The sequence below is a fragment of the Papaver somniferum genome, chromosome 7 (assembly GCF_003573695.1).
Source record: "Papaver somniferum cultivar HN1 chromosome 7, ASM357369v1, whole genome shotgun sequence".
NCBI lineage: Eukaryota > Viridiplantae > Streptophyta > Magnoliopsida > Ranunculales > Papaveraceae > Papaver > Papaver somniferum.
Genome location: NC_039364.1, coordinates 97,107,349 through 97,130,216, shown reverse-complemented (window position 1 = coordinate 97,130,216; position 22,868 = coordinate 97,107,349). Strand labels below are relative to the sequence as shown.

Genomic DNA, 22,868 nt, shown 5'->3' with positions numbered 1-22,868 from the left:
AATACAATATTAATGAACAGTAACAAAGAGAAATTAAACTGCATAAATGACACAAATATTAGGCGCGAGGCACCATGAATCCATTGATGTTAAACAAAAAATTAAAGAGAAAAGCTAACAAAAATTATCTCAATCAAGCAAAGCAACAGAGAATCATACCTTGAGAATAAAGTTGTGCAAAGGATGAAAAGCTAACAAAAATTAAAGATAAAAGCTAACAGAAATTATCTCAATCAACCAAAAAACCAGAGAATCGTACCTTGATAATAGAGTTGTGCAAAGGATGAATAAAGTTGTTAAATTAGAATAAAAGAAACGCGTTGACATTAAATGTGAGGAATAACTGCCAAATGAATGACATGAGTCGTGCTGTGACGAGGTTACCCTCGTGACAATATCTATAAAGGTGCGCTTTCTAACCCTTAGATATTATAAACATGTATCTCGAGGCAAGACTTAAAAAATAAAAACACATTTATTATTTTTTTTTAATCTCATATCCATTATTTTATTTTATTTGTTCCTTAATCCTTGTACTAAATCAAGAAATAATTCTGACGCCCTTGGTTTTTAATCGTATTCAATTTAACTTTTCCTGAATTGCTAAACCTAGTTAGGGATTTTTATATATCAAAGAAGATGGATTAAGTACTGGTAACGACTTTCAGGGGATTAATTAATTATAGGGGAAAAACTTATGGCACATACTCCTTCGAAAATCATCAATTCCAGCTTTATGTGTAGAGAAGACCACGTGAGATCATCAAATATACTAGTAATGTTCTAGTTTTCGCTGGGCATGCATCAGTAGTATAGAGAAGAGCTGAATTGATTTTTGAATTACTTGGGTCAGTGCAAATTCATCTTCGGATACTTTCCTTTCCTCCAATAGCTCTCTATGATTACTTATATGAAACCATGGACATGAGCAACGATGAATTATAAAGAAATTCACTAAATAGGAGTGATAAACAACATAGAACATTTTTTAATTTTAGGAGTAACATTGTAAAGAGTGGAAAATTAGAACTTCATGTACAAAAGGATCATAATAAGAAAAGTTAGTGTCTTGGGAATGAATTCGCAAGAAGAAGCTATTGTTTTCTTCTTTAATGTACCAGTAAAGGAGGCTACAGTCGATGAACGCATATGTATCGTAAAGAGAAGAAATTAGATTATACCAAGGGGAGTCAAATTTGTTTATAAATTTACTATAAGGACTAAGGGTTAGAAAGTGCATCCTTATAGATATAAAATTAAATACCAGATACAAAAAAGAAAAATTAAAAAAGGAAAATAAAAAGCATAATTTTATTCCTTAAAGCTTACCTCCAGATACATAATTATGATATCTAAGGGTTAGAAAGTGCACCCTTATAGATATTGTCACGAGGATGACCTCGTCACAACATGACTCTAAATGACATAAAAATTCTAAATTCATTGTCTTAAGTAAAATTAAGGGATATTTAGACTTTGGGTCCCAACTTTGTGACCAGGTTTGTGTTTGGGTCTTGAGAAAATTTTAATTAGAGTTTGGGTCCTGGACTATAGTTGACCGTCTTGATCGTTAAGAAAAATAAATTTAATTTTAATAGATTTTATTTAAACAAAATAAATTTAATTTTGATAAATTTTTATCTTCATACACGCCGGTCTTTATGCGTGCAGCGTGATCTTCTTGTTGTATTTGCTCGAAGCAAACACTTTGAACCTTCCTACTGATCAATCAAGGGATTTATCCACTTGATTTTCTCTGCAAAATTTTCTACAGACAAACAAGAATTATTTCCATTTATTCATGTATCCATGAATTGACTGTACGGTTATGGTTGATTCTTTCTGATAGATTATGGGTTTTCCTTAATTTTCTGAAAACAAATCCATATTTTCTTCTGTTTGTGGTTGAGTAATGGTGAACAAAACCTGTTTGTTTAATTGTTTCAATGGATGCTTTAATTGCCACTCTTAAATGTTATCCATGGGTTCTTCCACAAAACCCAACTTCTTGTTTGTCTCAGAAACAACCTCTATCACTTCCAATTTCATCTCTGCACCATCACGATGAGCTCAGGGAGACAACTTCTTCTGCCGTAGTGTCCAGTTTGAACCCATTTTCTACATTATCTTCTCTTTTTTACCCATGAGCTTCTACCAAAATTTACTTCAGAAGATTTCCTCGGTGTACTTCAGAGACAAAAGGACTCGGATTCTGTAATTAGTTTGTACGAATGAGCGTCAAACCAGCCGAATTTTGTTCATACTTCTGATATATATGAGGAGATACTTCAACAACTTGGTGTTTTTGGGGATTTTGATTCGAATAAGATAAAGAAGAAATCATCAGGAATTTCCATTACGGTGTGTCAATTTCTAAATTAATGAGATAGTAATGGGGTCATGGTAAGTTGAAGAAGATAAAGATGAAGAAAATGGCAAAGTTGGTAAATAAACTAAAATCCAAATTTCAGTTGGTCGTTTCTACATTTAACCTGCTTATGTAACTGTTAAGACGATCAACTATAGTCCAGGACCCAAACTCTAATTAAAATTTTCTCAAGACCCAAACTCAAAGCTGATCACAAAATTGAGACCCAAAGTCTAAATATCCCTAAAATTAATTTAGAATAAAAGAAACGGTTTGACATTAAATGAGAGGAATAACTCCCAAATAAATGATATTAAAAATCTAAATTCATTGTCTTATGCATGAAAAAATTAAGATAAACAAATACTCACTTTGTAAACCATCAAAAGGTTATAAATACGAAGAAATGTAATTTCAAGTTTCACATGATACAAAAAATTTGAAGAATAACATAAATACATAATCAAGAAACTTTAATCCATTTGATACGAACATGTACACGACTCTAATCCAACAAAGAGTGTTCTCTAACAGCAGTATCAATACAGTTAAAAAATGTTATTTACCGATCCAAATTAAGTGCATAACAACGGAACCATTGTTTTCTTCGTCATTTATTTTCACTCCATCTAAATCCTGTGATTTTGGCCCGAAGAAGTCAAAGTCTAATTGGAATAAAAATTAAAGAGAAATGCTAACAAAAATTATCTCAATCAACCAAAACAACAGAGAATCATACCTTGAAAATAAAGTTGTGCAAAGGATGAATAGAGTTGTTAATTTAGAATAAAAGAAACGGTTTGACATTAAATGGAAGGAATAACTCCCAAATAAATGACATTAAAAATCTAAATTCATTGTCTTAAGTAAAATTAATACGTGAATTAATCTGGACCCTTCTTTATATGCCTAAAATGTGGATTAATTGTAGCTCAATCTGGACCATTCTTTATATGTCGGAAATGTAATTGAATAATGTAAATGACGAGGTCACCCCTGTGACAGCTTCCGTAAGGGTGCACCTAACAACCGTTGGATATCGTATCATAGATATGCGCACATCCCGAGGGAGTTTTTAGAAAATAAAATTATTTTTATTATCTTATACATCCCTAAAGCTTATCTATTTATTCTAAAGTCCCTCCATCAAATTAGAGAATTTATTTTGGTCGGCGATACCGAGATCCTTAATGAAGGCTTGGATAATTAATGAAGAAGAAGAAAAAACTGGTCCCTACACACACCTTCATCACAAGTATATTTGCCCAGATTAGGCGATTCGGCAATGGAGGCTCCAAGTAAATGTAGAATTCTTCAAATCATGTACAGGAGGAGAGGAATCATGTACAGGAGGAATTTCATGTACATGAGGAATTCCTTTTATCTATAAAGTTAAAAGGAATCTAAAACTATACGCATTTCACCATAAAAAGCAAGGTCTTTACAGTTTTGCGTGGAGCAATGTTAATGGCTGATTTAGATGGTTCTATCGGCTGTTATATTATTCGAGCAAAGGTGATAAAGATTGTTCCAAACAAAAGATAGAAAATGGCGCATCACCAGATTTATCTTATTATGATAAAAGAACATCATGCTAGCACTTCAGGTAGCATCATCTGAAGGTTGTACTGAAACGCATCTAAATATCACTTCGAAAATCATGTTTAGTGATATTTTCTTGGAGGATTTGTATTGTATGTTTTTCAACTGCGGGCATCTAGTCCACCTTTTTACCCAATGAGTCTGTACTTGTATCCTTAATCAGGGGTCTGACTCCGAGATTAATAATGTATGTCACCCAAGGAGCTCTTATTTGCGTCATATGAATGTCTAGAAGCAGCCTTTTGCTTGGAGGTGCCAAAACTTTTGGGTCCATCCACTTAGAAAATTAGAAGTACTGAAAATAATTCCACAATATCATCAGTGTTACTGTCGAAACAACAAAATTCCAGGCTTCCTTACGTCCATCTACTTAGGATATTGTTTGTATAGTTGTATTATGGAAATTAATTAGTCACTTGCCGAGCATTTTTACTTGACATTGTCAGAAATGGTTTGCGGGGAGATTTAACGTCGCAGTATTTGAAAACGAGCTGAAATGGTACACAACAGAACATGAACAAGGCAATCTAAACCACACGGTAGAGGACCAGTTCGCTGTCATAGGATGCAATATAGTAGTTTAGTTCTATGCAGCGATCAATAACCATAAAAGTGGACCCACTAATCACAAAGGTCATGGTATTAGCACCTTCAACATAATCTCAGTCTTTAGCACCAGCAACATTCACTCTTTTGTACAAGACATTTGAAAAAACTAAAAATCACATATGGAAAGTGTATTATTCTTTCAAGAGAGGAATTAACTTAAACAAAAGATCTGTACTTCAATCTCAGAAAACTTCAAAAATCCTATTCCCAACGATCTAAATATATATGTCCAATAAAAAGAAAATACTCTAAAACCAATAATGCTCATAACTTCATCCCACAAAACTTCTAGCTAAGTTTGTTTCCTCCCTGCCAAAGATAAAAAAGAACCTAAGTTAGTAACTAAAAACTAAAACAATCCAATCTTGACTTATGTAGAGTTATTTACCTATATAAAGTTGAAATCATCCGAATTTTGATCAAAATCCATAATATCATCACGCGGGAGGTGATAGTCTTCAGACTCGCACTCACTGCTAAGGATACACAAAAGATGTTGCACACAGATAAATATGTAGGTGTTAATACACTAAAATTCAACGTGTAAATCGAAGATGGTATATATACATTAGAAACAGAAACATACTTGTGAACAAAGTTTTCTGCCAGATGATTCTTTGCCTGACTACTCTGTGTCGCTTCTGCGTAAGAAAAGCATAAATGTAAGGCATAATAAGACAAAGTTAACCAAGTCGTTACATAACACAATGTAAATATACATACTTGTTTTTCCTGGTGTAGGACTTGGTTTTTGAGATGTCATACTTTTCTTAGATTTACCGCGTCTACGGCAGGCATATCGAAGTAACTAGTTAATGGCGACGTGTATATATATATATATATTGAATGATAAGATATACCTAGCAGAATATTTTAATGTTTTATCTGTAGCTGGACTGGTAGCTTTTTGTTTCTTGTTAACTCGTTTATCAATACACGCCTTCATCCTACCTGTCCTCCCTTTAGTTTTGGCGATAGTGAGATCACGTATCAACTGCTTTTTAGCCATAGATGTATTCTCTAGACATTCTTCGTCTCTTGTTTGCATGGTCTGATCCTTAGACTTAATCGACAAATTTCTCATAGCATAGTCAACTTCTTTCAGTGCTTTATCAAGAATGCACTTTGTCACATTGTACATTTCAGTGGTTGTTGAACCTTTAATCGCAATGTTAATAGCTTCTTGACAAAGGTAACTGTATCGAACACTAGTAGTATCACGACAGATATCTGTAATTTCTTCACCTTGATCATAAATCACAGAACCAGATTTTGCATCAGACGTCCACCTTTTTAGTATGTATCGAGGTGGAATACTTTGCACATTCACAACAGAGAAAATCTTTAAGATATGTCTACACAGGTAGCCCGCAAACTCATATAACTGGCAACTACATTTGACGCTCTTGTCATCAGAATCGTATACAACTTTTCGGTTTTTCTTCTCGTGCCCAAACCGCCAAACACGAAAAGTGAATTTTGTCCCATTTTGTTCAACTTGATCCTGATTATAATGAAGTGCTTGAGCTAGTTGTTCTTGGAACTTGCGGAAGACTGACTTTGTGTAAATATCCAATGCCTCTTGATTTTCTATATTCACGGAAAACTTTAACATGGGTTTTCTATATTTTGTTTCGTAATCTTGATCGTTTTCAGCTTCTCGTCTAGCCAATATTGCCCTGTCAAATTGCCTAATGAACTCACATAGTGGCATATGTCTTTTCATAAAATGATCAAAATAAACATTTATACTTTCGCTTCTCTGAGTTGTATACATATCCGCACAAAATATATCACGTGTATAAACTGATGCCCATTTTTCTTTTCTTTTGTACAAATCCAGCAACCATTTGTTATCCTCTAATTCATATGTTCTAAGCATCGATTCCCAAGCAGATTCAAACTCCTCAATTGTCTCATTACCATACAAACATTTATTAAAATCAGAAGTAAAATCAGCATGTGCGTTAATAATGTGAGATAAATGCTTAGCCGCTAGTCTACATATATGCCACAAACAATAACGATGGCGAGTACCTGGCAAAATGTTGCGGATACTGCATGCTATAACCGATTCTTGATCCGTTAGTATAACCTTTGGTTGCTTACCATGCATTTCCCTCATCCACGTTTTCATAACCCAATCGAACGATTCTTCTGTTTTCGAATGAATTAAGGCACAATAGGAACAAATGGCATGTCGTACCTGTTTGTACAGTAAGTAGGATCGAAACACACAACATCACCAAAGTGAAAATAATCCATTCGTGATTTGGCATCAGCCCAAAAGAAATTTGTCATCTGGCCTTCTGAGTCAACTTGGATAGAATAGAAGAACGATGGGTTATCTGCTTGTTGGCGCTCAAAGTAGTCGAGTACAGCTTGTGCATCTTCATTTTTGAAGAATGTATACATTTACTTGGAGCCTCCATTGCCGAATCGCCTAATCTGGGCAAATATACTTGTGATGAAGGTGTGTGTACGGACCAATTTCTTCTTCTTCTTCATTAATTATCCAAGCCTTCATTAAGGATCTCGGTATCGCCGGCCAAAATAAATTCTCTAATTTGCTGGAGGGACTTTAGAATAAATAGATAAGCTTTAGGGATTTATAAGATAATAAAAATAATTTTATTTTCTAAAAAATGCCTCGAGATGTGCGTATATCTATGATACGATATCCAACGGTTGTTAGGTGCATCCTTACGGAAGCTGTCACGGGGGTGACCTCGTCACAGCAGGACTCTAATTTAAATATGTATCTCAATCTGGGTCATCCTTTATGTGCAAACTGTAGATCTCCGTCCAAAGGGAAAAACACCATTGTCCCTTATAATATATATATTTGTAAATATTTTCATACCTATTTAGAATATACCAAATTTTCTATTTTACGATTCACCTCCAACCGCTTCACACTTCAACCCGCGCATCACTTCTCAAAAATAGAAAACGAATTACGCTCCGCTTCACGCTTTCAATACCTTAGCTGGGACCGTTTGAGTGTTTTGAGTAGTGCATGCAAACACGAACCATCAGTTATTGATGACGTTCGATTGTGGGGTTCCTCGACCAATATTTCCGGTGCTTGTGGGACTGCATACAGGATTTGTTATAGCCTTGTTGCGTCTTTTAACAATTCAAAGCTTAAGAGCATTTAAAACGATTACCTTTACAACATGTTCGTTTCAAGTAATTGGATTCCAGAGGATCCAATTCCTAGGGAATGCACCCAATTCCTTGAACTGACCGGTACAAATGAACTTTTTATAATTAAGAATTTTGATTCCTAGGAATCCAATTCCCTCCAAAATAGTAGAATTCCATTGCATTGGTCCAATAGTGCAATGGAATCAGATTCCGGGGTAAAAACAAAGATAGTTGAATCACCTCAACCGAACATAAATTTTTAGGATTTGAACTGCATTCCTTGGAATCCAATTCCAAGGATTGGATTACCCCATAATTGAATTCTTATGTTTCCAATTCTCCCAACCGAACGGGCTATTAGTTTAGTGGATGTGTTGGGTTTGTCGTATGATTCTTTTGTGGTGTGCCTTCTGAATTTTCCGACTTAAAAACTTCAGGAGGTAATAACCTTAACATGGACGTCTTCTGAAATCATCAGCTTCATGGAATGAGGAGGGAAAAATCTTACTGAAACGAGGAGTGAGGATTTTAAGTTACTGAAACACTGCAACGGAGGCAGAAATAGGATTTTATGAGCTTCTCCAATGAAATGTATGTGAATGTGAAGATAAATATCTAAGACTCTAAATCCACATAGAAAAATATTCATTTTCCCTAAAAAAAAAATTTCCAACCCAACTTCTAAAATTAATACGAAGATGATATGGCTTAATTTTTGGAAGATAGACATTCACCTTGAGGATATCAATCTATCCTGATAAACTTTGACTTAATTAAAATTAATTACAATATATTATATAACCATGTTTAGTTCTAATAAAATCTTACTAAAAAAATAAATCACTAATTATAATATATTATATAATCATTTTTAGTTCTAATAAAATCTTAAAATTACTAAAAATAAATAAATCACAAACGGCACGATTGGAGTTGAATTCCCCCTAAACTTAAGGAAAAATTTAGTATGGGATGTCTTGTTTGCGTTGATACCTAGGAAACACATACAACAACCTATGGAGAAGCTCTAAGTGAGGGGCCACATGATATATATATTTTTTCATATAGGCAAAAGAATAATTGTTAATCACCAATAATTCAGTAACAACAGTAGATTTTTTTTGAAAATTGAAAATAATTGTAGCCAAGAAAGGTTAGACTACAGCTGGTTCAAGTCTTGCCAGCCTCATGACAAAGATGTTTTTATATATTTATTTTTGACAAATGGTTTGCGCTACAAAGAAAAGTGATTTGCGCTTAAACTTTTATATTTCCACTTTTATTATATATTATGGGGTGTTATCTCTTCTTTTGATAATTTAATGTTATATCAACAATGGAGGTCCATAGTTATGTCATTAGATTTCCATCCAAGCCAATATCAGAACAGGGTCTTTGCTCCTCTTCGTCCAACAAAAGACCCATCTTTGCTCTCACCCAACAAATCAATTCAAGTGAAATCTAAGACCAATCTTCAAGTCAACAAACAAGAAGTCTCAGTTTTCACATAAGAACATCAACAAGATGAAGAAGAATGACTTCACGGGAACATCAACGAGAAAGAAGTCATTGAAAAAGATCTTCTTAAGCAAGCAAATTCGAAGCCTAACCTAGATAACCAAATTTATACTTATCGTCAGCTAATTAACAATTCAATGCCTGATACAAAAACAACTACAAACCAAACCCATACTAGAAGCATTGTCCCTCCTCCAATTTCGATTAAACCATCTTTTACAAGGTGCATGGCATAAACAACATTTTCTTACCCTAGAGAAAAAAAAAACCTAAAATCGTTCTGATTGGGAAATATTTTCCAAGAAAGAGAATTGGTAGGTATGTATTTGAGGATTAGAGATAAAGGATGGATAGGGGTAAAGACAACATCTCGGAGAAGAAAATGGATTAGGGATGTACCCAAGGAGTAAGGCAACTTTCCTATTTTATCTACTAATGGATTTGCGCTACATGAAATTTTGTAGCGCAAGCTATTTGTCTTATTTTTGAAATGAGTTTCCCTTTAGGGGTAACTTATCAAACAACTAAAATGGGCTTTGTTTGCAGGGAAATTTTATTGTATTGTGAAAAATAGTGTTAAAGCTGATTTTGCTTTGGGTAAGTTACCACTTACCCCTTGCTCTTTCCGTCCCTGAACAAAGGATGACGAGTTTAAAACCACCAAACATCAAACTACACTCGTGTGAGGTGTCAAATAATTATATAACAAAACTTTTCAAGCTCGTCTGTGAGAGCACTGCTCGGTTGAACCCACCAAGCGTTGGTATGTTAGGTTAGTTGTCATATTTTAGTATCGAAACTCATAGCTTGATTAGATTACTAGAGTCAATTTCTTTAGGTTAGACTAGGAAGTCTAGTAATATTGAGACATACAAGCATTACTTTGAAGACCTAAATATTCCGAAGGCGTATCGACAACGACGATAACATCATACTTCCACTTGAGGTTAGTAATACATGACTTGACTTTTTTCGATTTCTATATCGTTAGCTTTCAAGTCGTTTCTGATTGAAAAAATAACACGCGAAGTTATATATGTGAAACTCTAGTATAATAGACTCGATCAAAGTGTTAAGGAACAATATATTAATAGATAAGTGCTTCATATTGGTATATTGAATTACAAAGTATAATGCTTATCTTTTGGACTTCATAATTGCGACATTGACATAATCTGTGTAACTCGTTACTAGATTTGTAGTAAACATAGGTTTGATTTTATACCTAGAAAACTATGTTTAATTACATAAGTTGAAGAAAGTAGACATACAAACTTGTTTCGTAGTCGAAAGAAAATCAAAAGGATTACAGTCTCAATTTTCATTGAAGATCTTATGTATGTACCGATACTAACCTATACATGGAATCAAAGTAGAACAGATCCTAGCTTCTGCTGGGAGTCAAGGTAAAACCGATCCATACCTGTTAGAGCACTTCTCGGTCGAACTCGCAAGCGTTGCTATCTCAACCTTGTTGTCAAGTTTAGTTGCCAAGACTATAAGTCTTGATTTCTAGTCTACTTATAGCTAAGTCTCGGATTACGATAGAAGTGTAGTTGAGCATTAGACTTCACGGCATTCATCGAATGAAGACGAAGAACTACTAAGGAGAGCTTGTGGAACTTCATCAACAAAAGGTATGTGGATACTTGAACTCATCTATCACTCAAAAGTCTATCTACCCTATCTCCTATTTGAGATAAAAGTCGTATAGATATATAAACTTCAATTATACACATTTGATATTTTGAACTGAGTTTAACTCGCTTACAAATTTCTCGAAATATGTGTTGGTAAGATTTATCTTTAACCAAGTTCATCTTATATTCTTGACGAAAGACAAAAGATGATCATGTGAAAATCGCCTGGTAACATCTTACATAATTTGTATGAGACAGTCATTTGATGTAGACTCAGAATATTTCGTATTGATCATTCGATCACTTGAAAATTGCTTTGAAGCTAATAGTTTGTGTGAGACAGTTATTGTCGTCTTCCGAGAATGTTTCAATGGTTGAAATGAGAGTTTAGAACAATTGGATATAAGCATAGTATGCGTACTTGCATATATGTAATCCAAGTCCGGGAACCATGGTATGCATAACCGTATGCGTACTGCTTGGTTTAGTCAGGTCCGGGAACCTTTTACGCATACCGGTATGCGTAGTGGCGTGAGTTTCAGGTCCGGAAATTTCTGCTGAGTTTGGAAGGTATGCGTACCAGTTCGTGTACCGGCGAACCCAAACTTAGTCCGGCCATTTAGGTATGCGTACCCGTTTGCATACCTGAGTGGATAATGTTCTAAAATCGGTTTGTCCATGAACTAATACATATATATAATAAGGAATGCAATCTTTGCAAACCGTGGATATAATGTTCATGACTTGATTCGAGTGAATAAAAATCGATTTTGCTTCAATTGTGTCTTGTATACTTCTATGAGAATATAAACAATTGAACAACTCTAGAACTAGTTTCATTTGAGTCATTTGAACTAGTTATGGTTAAGATGAATAAGGTTGATATGAAAGTGTTCATATGGCTAACTTCAGTTAACTATTGTTGAGCCAACAAAGGTGCAAACGTTTAGGTACGGTTACTCATATCTAAATAAAGTCACTTTTCATTTGTGTGCAACAAGCTAAGTTTGATCTAATGGTTGAAAGATACTAGCTTGAGTCTAATCAGGTTTTCATCTAACGGTGAATATTTAATGCCTTGTTACCAAGGTAACATTGATTGCAAACCCTGATTTGAAGACTATACTATATAAGCATAGTATGCCTTGTTATTCATGACTATCGTCATCAAAGCTATTTTCAAGATTGAAACGTCATCATGACTTTCGTCACGGGTAAAGATGAAAGTGGTTAAAGCAAAAGCTTACCAACACATATTTCGAGAAAAAGATAGACGAGTAAACTCGGCTCGAAATAGCAAATGTGTTAGGTATGTATGAAAATTATCATACTTATATGACTATTGTCTCAAGAGTAGGAGATAGAGTAGACTTTTGAGTGATAGATAAGTTCAAGTCTCCACATACATTTTTAGTCGGATGAAGTTCCACTGGTTCCTCGAGTAGTTCTTCGTCTTCGTAAGATGATCGCCATGGAGTATGGAGCTCAACTACACTAAACTATCTTAGACCGAGACTTAGTCATAAGTAAACTGAAAAGTGGAGGTACAACAACCACACCCAATATTTCGCTTAGCAATCTGTATGGACAAACTCCAATATACTTTCTAGAGAATCAACTAGACAGTCAGACGATAAAAAGTATATCAAAGAGTTTATATCTCAATCTCTCGATTTGATATATACTCAAGCAAATAGAAATCTGCGAATCTTTATCAAATACTAGAGAGATAACTTGGATGGTACCAAAGACCAATATCCAAGTGTCAATCAATTTAAATCAACAACCAAAAGGTCGGATATTCTAATTGATTGAACACCGCACAACCTGTGATATTTCAATTATATAAAAAAATATAATGCGGAAAAGAAATAACACATACACCATAATTTTGTTAACGAGGAAACCACAAATGCAGAAAAACCCCCGGGACCTAGTCCATATTGAACACACACTGTATTAAGCCGCTACAGACACTAGCCTACTCCAAACTAACTTCGGTCTGGACTGTAGTTGAATCCCAATCAATCTCACACTGATCCAAGGTACAGTTATGCTCCCACGTCTCTGATCCCAGCAGGATGCTACGTACTTGATTCCCTTAGCTGATCTCACTCACAACTAAGAGTTGCTACGACCCAAAGTCGAAGACTTTAATAAACAAATCTGTACTCCAGGTATGTACTCCAGCGTTTCTGTTTCAATTTGTTTCCTTATTTTTCGTGTGTTGGTGCAAACCCTAGCCATAGGTATGCCTTCCATAAACTTATAGAAATAATTAATCATAAATAATTCCTCTTCGAATATCACCGTAGTAACGTCGGCTACCTCATGACTAGTGACGAGTAATCATTATTATGCAAAGTGGGTACGTACGGGTAGGTGACTGATTCCACGAAGAACCGGGCGTTAGGGTTTTCCTTTTTTTTCCTTTTTTTTTGTAAGTCAAACAAAGCGCCTGGTTTATGGTTTGATTTTCTGGATTTTTGGGTTGATAGACAAGTGTTACCTATGAGGGTTTTGGATTATTATTTGGGATGAACTGTTTTAGGATGATGCCGTTTTTGGTTATGATTGTAACTGACACAAACATCCCAGGGAAGATATGGAACCGTGACGTTGCGTGTCGGTAGATGAAATGGGATGAAACATAACATGGCTATCGGTTTTATCATTCCGGTGAAAACTTGAAATAGTAAACCATGTATTTTGTCTAGGCAAGATTTACTCGGTTTTTTGGATCTGCTAACGAAAAATGAGTCAGGTGCAAATCCGAGTTTTGTGGGAAGCACCGCGATTGTGGAAAGTCCCCAGTCGTCCCTGAGTCACTTGATAATCGAGTCGTCGATCCCTGCGCGGATCGTTTGCTTTTAACCTCTGGGAAGTCCCCAGTCGCACCTTGTGGTGTCATGACTGGTAATTCGTTCGTCTGGTAACTGAGTCGTGGATCCCTGAGCGGATCGTATCGGGCCGTCTGGTAGATGAGTCGTCGATCCCTGAGCGGATCGTTTGCCTCTACCGTCCCGACGTCTGGGTCGAAGTATGGGATCGAGGATTGAAAATTGACATTGTAACCGAAAGATCAATCTCCCACTGTGGTCGCCAATTGTTTGAGGGTGAAAACAATTTCTGCTGATTTTGGTAATTTCGGGTGTGTGGGTGAGAAACGAGTTTAAACCCTAAACAATGTACTGCAAGGGAGTACTTTAGATTTGAGAGATCAATCTGTACAAATCCGGCCTAAACCAAGAAATGGTCGTTCCAGACTTGCTTCGGTCACAAAGTGAAGGAGAAGGGTTGGTTTTGGGGAGGGAATCGAAGAGAGTGTTGAGACCAGAATAGTTGATTACGGAAGAGTAGTTGTTTTACGACTTGTATCAGAAAGTGGGAAGCTAACAGATGGAAAGCTAGCAATATTTTCTGAGTGTTGTATGCTCCTGACCTGAACTTGTCGTTCGGTGGAAATAAGTAAGGCCTATTTATACAAGTCGAAGAGAAACGTACTCTGGTCTCATTAAGAAATGGAAAACGGGTGAGTAAATGGGAGGAGGTGGTAACCGGTAACGCCTGGAATTTATGTTCCATAAAAGAAAGCGTTTCACCATTACTCGCTGTATTTACTAACCGCCTCATCCTTATGACACTGTCTTATAACGGGCGTAGTGTACGCCGCACGCTGTAAACCGCCAAACCAATACCCAATGAGCATCCCCCAGTTTGTGACATGTGTTGATGTCTCGAGTGTTTTCGTGGAAAACATGTAGCATGTTGTTGTTGTTTGGCAAGTTGAGCTTGGGAGACTTGCCGGCTCGGTGGTGACCTTCGACGGTCGAGATTTTGCATCTTGAGAGGAAGGGTAGCCGTTGATTATTGCAACCCTTCGTTTGGTATCCAGTGTCATGAAAGCATGGCCGGTATGGCTTTAATATGGCCTAGTTTAGGCGCGGCCAAAGTTAGGGTTTTGGATTTGTTTGGGTGCGACTAGGGCTTGGCGTCAGGCCAAAGGTTGACATGCGTTAGCTGGTAACCTTGGACGGCTAAGATCTGCATCTTAGATGGAAAAGTGGCCGTTGATTGTTGCAGGCCTTCGTTTTGGCAGCCGTAAAGGGAAGGCCGGCATGGTATGGCTTGGTTGCGGCAAGGTGGCTAGCATGGCATGCCATTGGCACATGTGGCATGGTCGACATGTCTTGGCGTGGTTTGGGCGTGGCCAAAACTAGGGTTTTGGCGTTGGGCCAAAGGTTACCATGCGTTGGTTGGCGACCTTGGACGGCTAAGATTTGCATCTTAGATGGAAGGATGGACGTTGATCGTCGCAAGCCTTTGTTTTAGTATCTGCAAAGGGAAGGACGGCATGGTATGGCGCGACAAGGTGGCTGGCATGGCATGCCATTGACACATGTGGCATGGTCGGCATGCCTTGGCGCGGTTTGGGCGTGGCCAAAACTAGGGTTTTGGCGTTGGGCCAAAGGTTACCATGCGTTGGTTGGTGACCTTGGACGACTAAGATTTGCATCTAAGCTGGAAGGGTGGCCATTGATTGTCGCACGCCTTCGTTTTAGCAGCCGTGAAGAGAAGGCCGGCATGGTAATGTGGTTGGTAGGGTTTTCCATTGGCACGGTGGTGCGACTGGCATGGTTGGCATGCCTTGGCGCGAAGACGTGGCTGGCATGGTTTGCCATTGGCACGGTGGTGCGGCTGGCACGGTTGGCATGCCTTGGCGCGGAGACGTGGCTGGCATGGTTTGCCATTGACACGGTGGTGCGGCTGGCATGGTTGGCATGCCTTGGCGCAGAGACGTGGCTGGCATGGTTTGCCATTGGAACGGTGGTGCGGCTGGCAAGGTTGGCATGCCTTGGCGCGGAGGCGTGGCTGGCAAGGTTTGCCATTGGCACGGTGGTGCGGCTGGCACAGTTGGCATGCCTTGGCGCGGAGACGTGGCTGGCATGGTTTGCCATTGGCACGATGGTACGGCTGGCATGGTTGGCATACCTTGACGCGGAGACGTGGATGGCATGGTTTACCATTGGCACGGTGGTGCGGCTGGCATGGTTGGCATGCCTTGGAGAGGAGACGTGGATGGCATGGTTTTCCATTGGCACGGTGGTGCGGCTGGCATGGTTGGCATGCCTTGGCGCGGAGACGTGGCTGGCATGGTTTGCCATTGGCACGGTGGCGTGAGAATTAGGTTTTGGTATGTACGAAGATGATGTCGGTCAATACTAAGAGTTCTGCCGTGGAACATGACACATGTATTAAAAAAAGTTACCCAGGTAATTCTTACGTAGGCATGCTGATTGATTCAATAAATGCGCTAGTGGTCATAGTGACTTCATGTCAGATGTATGGTTTTACGATTTTAACCCTAAGCTAAAAACCACCATCAACAACAGCAAGATCAGATCACACAACTACAAGAAAAGTATTATCTGTCTGGCTTCACAATCCCAATGAAGTCTTTAAGTCGTTAATCTGGTTTAGAAGAAGAAACCAAAGGTTAAAGGAGAATCGACTCTAGCTTATGCAACTAGTATCACACGTAAGGTGTGGGGGATTAGGTTTCCCAGTTTTTAGAGTTCTCCCTTCTATGGTCTTTCAAATCAGGGTTTGCAATCAATGTTAGCTTGGTAACAAAGCATTCAATATTCACCGTTAGATGAAAACCTGATTAGATTCAAGCTAATATTTCTCAACCGTTGGATCGAAACCTTAGCTTGTTGCACACAAATGAAATGTCCAATTTTGGGTTTATGTAACCGTTCCCAAACATTAACATTTGTTGGTTCAACAATAGTTAACCAAATGGTTAGCCATATGATCACTTTCATATCCACCATATTCTTCTTCACCATAACTAGTCCAAATGACTCAAATGAACTAGTTAGAGAGTTGTTCAATTGCTTAGATCTTATGTAACTATACAAGACACAATCGAAGCAAAAACGGTTTGATTCACTCGAATCGGTTCATGAACTTTATAGCCACGGTTTGCAGAAGCATTCCTTAGTTTATATAAACATGAGTTCAAGAACAAATGATTTTAGATATAACCTACTCAAGTTCGCGGACTGGGTTCCGGACTTAAGCTCACGGAAGGAGTTCACAAACTCTAGCAGAAATTCTCGGGTCGAAAACTTCCGCCAGTTCGCGTACTTGGCTCACGCCACATTCCGTTTCTCTTGATCAACAAAGTTCGCAAACTTTGGTTCAAGGAATAAGGACTTATGCATATATGTGTTTCCACAACAATGCTTATATCCTACCAATGGTTATGTAATCTAAACTCTCATTTCATTCATTGAAATATTCTCAGAGGACGTTATATAGTCGTTATTCACATACCATTTTTCGTCAGAGCAATTTCCAAAGTGATTGAAACATAACATGACATTCGTCACTAGGTAAATATGAATTTGGCTAAAGCGAAAGCTTACCAACACATATTTCGAGAAATAGATAGGCGAGTTAAACTCGACTCGAAATAGCAAATGTGTATGTATGGGCTGTCGTAGGATCAACAAATTAATAAATATATTTCCCACTAATTAACTGGTAATATAGCGGTAGTAAGAGATCGTTCCCACAGAGAGATGTGTAATTGATAGGTTGTTTGATCAGCAAAAGAAAGTAAATAACAATGGGGGATTGGTTGTGAGATAAATATAAAGACAATAAAGAAAATAGATGATCAAGGAATCCTTCGCCGTTACCAAGCGTTAACAGGATTATAATACTTATCTATCATTCGTAAGAACCATTCATCACCAACCGTAGAATAACAACTAGATCAGTGTTATCCCCAAAACTCCTTCAATCACTGGATACAGAAGTTATCGACTACCAGATTCTGTCCAACGAACCACCAAGTAGTAAATCACTCAAGGTGTAATCCAATGGAACGCCTTAAGCTTTGTGAATTTAGGTTGATCTCGGTAGTTAAACTCTTAGATCAAGGTTTACTTGCTGGTGTTGTCTTCACACACGATTCCTCCACAAAATCCCTCTGTAAGGTCTCGTGATTTCTACTTGTGTAGAGAGTTATTCGACGATTACTTATCTCCTAACTTCCACTAGCAATAGAACAATCAATAGACTAATCTAGTATGCATCCCAAATCAATCTAAGAATCATTCATAAACCCTAGATATGGTAAAGACAAACGATGATGATAAAAACTCTCAATAGATTTTTATTATTAATAAAGCTTCACGCTTAGAACATTGAATTCATCCTTAATCAACAAAGGATTTAGCTACTCATGATTACACAATTACCCGGTTTCCCCCTAAAGGGGTAAACACTAAAATATTAATGAAGAACAAAAGTATATTATGAGATTCGATTGTTTTACATAACCTAATACTTTTTTATAGGTTTACATTGCTTGGTCTCCAAGTATTTAGTTAGGTTTCTAAACCCGACCCGAAAATATGACATAACGACCCCAAACGTGCCCTTAGGCCTTCCAAAGTGTAAATACACGTTTCCTACTACCTAAGTTCGAGAACCCAGTCCACGAACTTAAAAATCCAGCAGAAATTTTCGGAATTAAGTCTGCGAACCTAGTTCGCGGACTGCACTGTCTTCGGTATTCGATAAAAACTGTTTTGGCCACAACTTCTTCATCCGAACTCGGAATGACCTCATTCTTTTTGAATTCTTTTTATCTTTAAATTATGATCAAGATGATGATGAGAAATCCTTAATTTGAATGAGTTAAGCTTGGTCTTTGTCCCGTCTCTTGATTTTGAGCGTTTTGCTCCTTTTCGTCGCACTTCTTCCACTTCTCTTGGAATTGGGCACTTGGATACTTGGAATACTTATATTCTTAGCTATTTTCATCACTTTGTAGCTCCTTTTTGGATGATTCACATATTAGAGACAAACAAGAGAAAACAATAGTAATAATACGAGTACATGCAAGAATAATAGCTAAAACAAGTATGAAATGGATATTAAAATCATAAGAATTATGTACTTATCAGTGTATAGTGAAAGTATATATATCAAAACGACTTTTGTCTCAAGAATAGGAGATAGAGTAAATAGACTTCTGAGTGACAGATAAGTTCAAGTCTCCACATTCCTTTTAGTCGATGAAGTTCCACCAGTTCCTTGAGTAGTCCTTCGTCTTGTATGATGATTGTCATGGAGTCTTGAGATCAAATACACTTTCTATCCTAGTCCGAGACCTTTAGCTATAATAAGCTAGAAATCAAGACTTATAGTTTTGATCACTAACATTGACAAACATGCTTGAGATAGCAACGCATGCGAGTTCGACCGAGCAATGCTCTAACATAAACTAGAAATCAAGACATATAGTTTTGATCACTAATATTGATAAACATGCTTGAGATAGAAACGCATGCGAGTTCGACCGAGCAATGCTCTAACAAAACTCATTTCAACCCACACCAGAATTGCTAAATCTCTCTAGAATTTCTTAATCTCTCAACACCAAGTACCTGAAAGGTCACCATATAATTCATCTCCCTAAACACCAAATTCTTCACCATTTTCACTAGGTCCATCAAATTCTTCACTAGATACCCTAAGAAACCCAAATGTCAACTTAGTTCTCAATAATGATGATGGTAAGAGATAACTTCCAGGGAGGAAGAATGCAAGACTTGCTAGAAAATTATCTTAAAAAGGAGGAAGTTCCAAAAGATTTCACATGGTGGAGTTTATGGAACATCAGAAGACCGCCGAGAAGCAAAGAGCAGTTGATAGGAAGTTTCAAGACAAAGAGAGTAAGAAAGTCTCCTTTCTTAAGAAAAATTTGGGTTTGATTATGAAAAACATAACATTCTTCAAGATAACACTTCAATTATGAACGCTCGGCAAAAACATGTGTGGCAAATCAAATTTGAGAGGATTCAAGCACAAATTGAACAATAAGATGGATTTACTAACAACCAACCTAGTGGTGATGATGACGAGGATGAGTTTGATGATGAGTTCAACGTAGTAGAACCTCTAGATGATTGATGTATTAATTTAAGTTTTAGTTTGAAGTATTGCATTTTAATTTGATATGTTGTTATTGCATTCTACTTAATATTAGTTTGAAATAAAAAGTTGATTAATTTGAAATGTTGTCGCAGTCTACTTAAATAAGTTTCGCATATTAACTTAAACCAAAATACATAACTTAATAACTAAACCAAAATACATAACTTAATAATCAATCTCTTCCATGCGCTGCCCAAAGATTCACTCTCAGATTATCTCTTAAATTGGCATAAAAATTTTGGTTCTGAGTGTAATTAGTCATTTGAGCATAATTCCTTGCAGGGACGCCTCTCTGTGGTTGAATATCTGGCCTCAAATCTTCATCTTCATAGTTAGTCCACTCTGAATCACGACAGGTTTCCTGAATTACCATGTTATGAAGAATTATGCAAGTGAGCATAGTCTTGTGCATTTCACGAGAACTCAACCCACGATATGGCCCACAAACGATAGCGAACTTTCTCTTCAAAATTCCAAAGGCGCGTTACACATCCTTCCTCAATGTCATTTGGCGATTATTAAAATGTCGGTATGAATTTCCCAATGCACCGACAGGGGGCTAACAGTAACATTGAACCAAGGTGGACCATTTTGGATAGATACCATCTGCAAGATAATACCCATGAGTGTACTGATGGTCGTTGATCATGAAACGAACTTGGAGACAAATTCCATACTTCAGATCCTCAAAACATTAATATCATTTTGTGAACCCGGAAGACAAAAAAAAAACGTGTCATATCCAACAAACATAAGTAGCGGCAGCTTCAAGGATAACAGTTGGTTTAGGATAATGACTCTTATATTGACCGACCCAATAAACAGGGCATCCTTACCATACCCAATGTTCTGTCAAGACTACCGAGCATTCCTGGGAATCCCCTTTCCTCATTCTCCCTCAATATTTGTCTAACATCTTCCTCGGTTGGTTTTCGTAAATATGTTGGACCAAAATGATTAATCATTACTTCACAAAACAATGAAAGGTAAGTGAATGAAGTTGTTTTACCCATACGAAGGTACTCATCGTTCGCATCCGCTGGTCTGCCATAACCAAAAAATTCTTAAATCAGAAGTAACTTTTTGTTCAGGACTATGACCTTTAATATTCAGTGCATCAAACTGATAATTAAATTGAGGTTCTACTCGACAAAGCTCTTAAATAATCTTTTTCACCAGATGACGAGGCATGCGGAATCGACCTTGAAATTTTTTGATCAGAGTACACACAATTGGGAAAAAAATAATCGTGCATCAGCTTCTGGTGGTAAAATTCCCTCCCTGGATACGTATATCTTCTTGAGAATACTTCTTATAGCTTAGAACTCTAGGTATTTGGCCCGTATGTACAAGCATCAAAGTGTCGATTAGTTTATTATCTTCAGCTTCCTCATCTTCAAGTTCTTGCAACCTCCTTCGATGTATTTCTTGTTGTAATCTAAACCGATTCATAATAACATTCCTTTCTTCATTGGATCTCACCGTTGATGATTATGAAATTTAAAATTGAGAATAGAGATAGAGAAATTAGTGAAATATATGTAGAAGTAGGTGTGAGTAACTTGGAGAAGTACAAGAGCGTATATATATGAACCAGCAGGGGGAAATAGCCACTGCAAAATAACTACTGGTCGATAATCTTAATAACGCCAACGATACTATTTATATCGCGCGATGGGATATATGACGCCAACGATACTCAAAATATTGCCAGCATTATGGATAATAACGGTCGATAGAAACTCTGTTGCTCTGTGGTTTTCCCATAGTGGCGCAACTCGTTTGCCATGCCACCTGGTATGCCAAACAGGTTTTTTTTTTGCATGTGCATCAGAATAGGCCTTAAAGTAAATAGCTTGGTGCCAAGAATCTTGGTGGACTGCCACTTCACGATCGACAACTTATAATTAAAATATAAGAGCATCTCCAACAGAAGAAGCAAAAAATCCTACGTGGATTTATTATTTGGTCTTTTTATTTAGGACCTTATCCCTAAAAAACTATCTCCAACCGTTAGAGATTGTTATTCCTTAGAGCAAGTCTTATGATGGAAGAGTTTCATTTTCCATCTTCCACACCATCTCAGCATTTGGAATTGTGGACGGAAGTGCAAGTATAGTGGTGGAACAACAAAAACGCTAATCAGAATAGCTTTAGAAAAACGTTATTCAGAATAGCGCTATTAAGATTAGCGTTTTTTTTTTCAGCCATTAGATTTTCAAGGGCTCATTTTAAATCTACGGATAAAAAAAAAGCGCTATTCTGAATAGCGTTGAGTGCTATTCTGATTAGCGCTTTCCGTCTTCTAGTGTGCTATTCTGATTTGCGCTTTCCATCTTCTAGTGCGCTATTCTGAATAGCTTTTTACGCTAATCTGATTAGTGCTCATATGGATTCCACGGGACCTCCCACGAAACCTTGGAACACTACTTGGATTTGTCATGGAAAACACCAATTTGGAAGCCACTAGACTTGACATTCCACGATTTTTCCACACTTGGAATATGATGGATTCCACCACAAGACTTGCTCTTAGAGCATCTCCAACAGAGGGTAGATTTATTTATTTTTAGTGACACATAGGATTTTAGACCCCCGTTTGGCATAAATTCATCTCCAACCTCCGGTTGCACCCCCACGTCATGTTTTTAACTAATTTTCTTTTAATTCTAAGGGTTGAAATTCTCACTGTTGGAAATGGTATTTTAGATATGAGGTCATATATTTACTCTATGTATAGACCCCACAAATAAAAGGACTAAATTAAAAATCCACATAGGATTTTTTGCACCTTCTCTTGGAAATGCTCTTAGAATTAATTATTAAAAGAGAAAACATGGCTTTCTTATTTAATATAGCACCCCTCCTAATTTATAGAACCTACTTTTGGAGATGATTTTAGTTAAAATTGGGTCTAAAATCTTACGTGTGATATATATATATATATATATATATATATATAT

General features: G+C 37.1%; 1 protein-coding gene across 1 annotated transcript; it reads right to left on the bottom strand.

The window, feature by feature from the left end:
- Window positions 1-4,867: 4,867 nt before the first annotated feature.
- On the bottom strand, window positions 4,868-6,994 carry LOC113294961 (protein FAR1-RELATED SEQUENCE 5-like). Its single transcript, XM_026543328.1, has 5 exons — window positions 6,786-6,994; window positions 5,440-6,579; window positions 5,303-5,364; window positions 5,147-5,220; window positions 4,868-4,888 (listed from the first exon to the last, which is right to left on the bottom strand). The coding sequence occupies exons 1-5, from the start codon at window positions 6,992-6,994 to the stop codon at window positions 4,868-4,870; spliced, it is 1,506 nt and encodes a 501-aa protein (XP_026399113.1).
- Between the last annotated feature and the right edge of the window lie 15,874 nt (window positions 6,995-22,868).

Bases quoted from the DNA above. Each gene is read 5' to 3' on its own strand.
- LOC113294961 (XM_026543328.1), bottom strand. From the start codon at position 6,994: ATGTATACATTCTTCAAAAATGAAGATGCACAAGCTGTACTCGACTAC. The intron at 6,580-6,785 runs GTACGACATGCC...GCATATATGTAG, and splicing joins CCTACTTACTGTACAAACAG to ACTAGCGGCTAAGCATTTAT. The intron at 5,365-5,439 runs GTATATCTTATC...TGCCTGCCGTAG, and splicing joins ACATTAAAATATTCTGCTAG to ACGCGGTAAATCTAAGAAAA.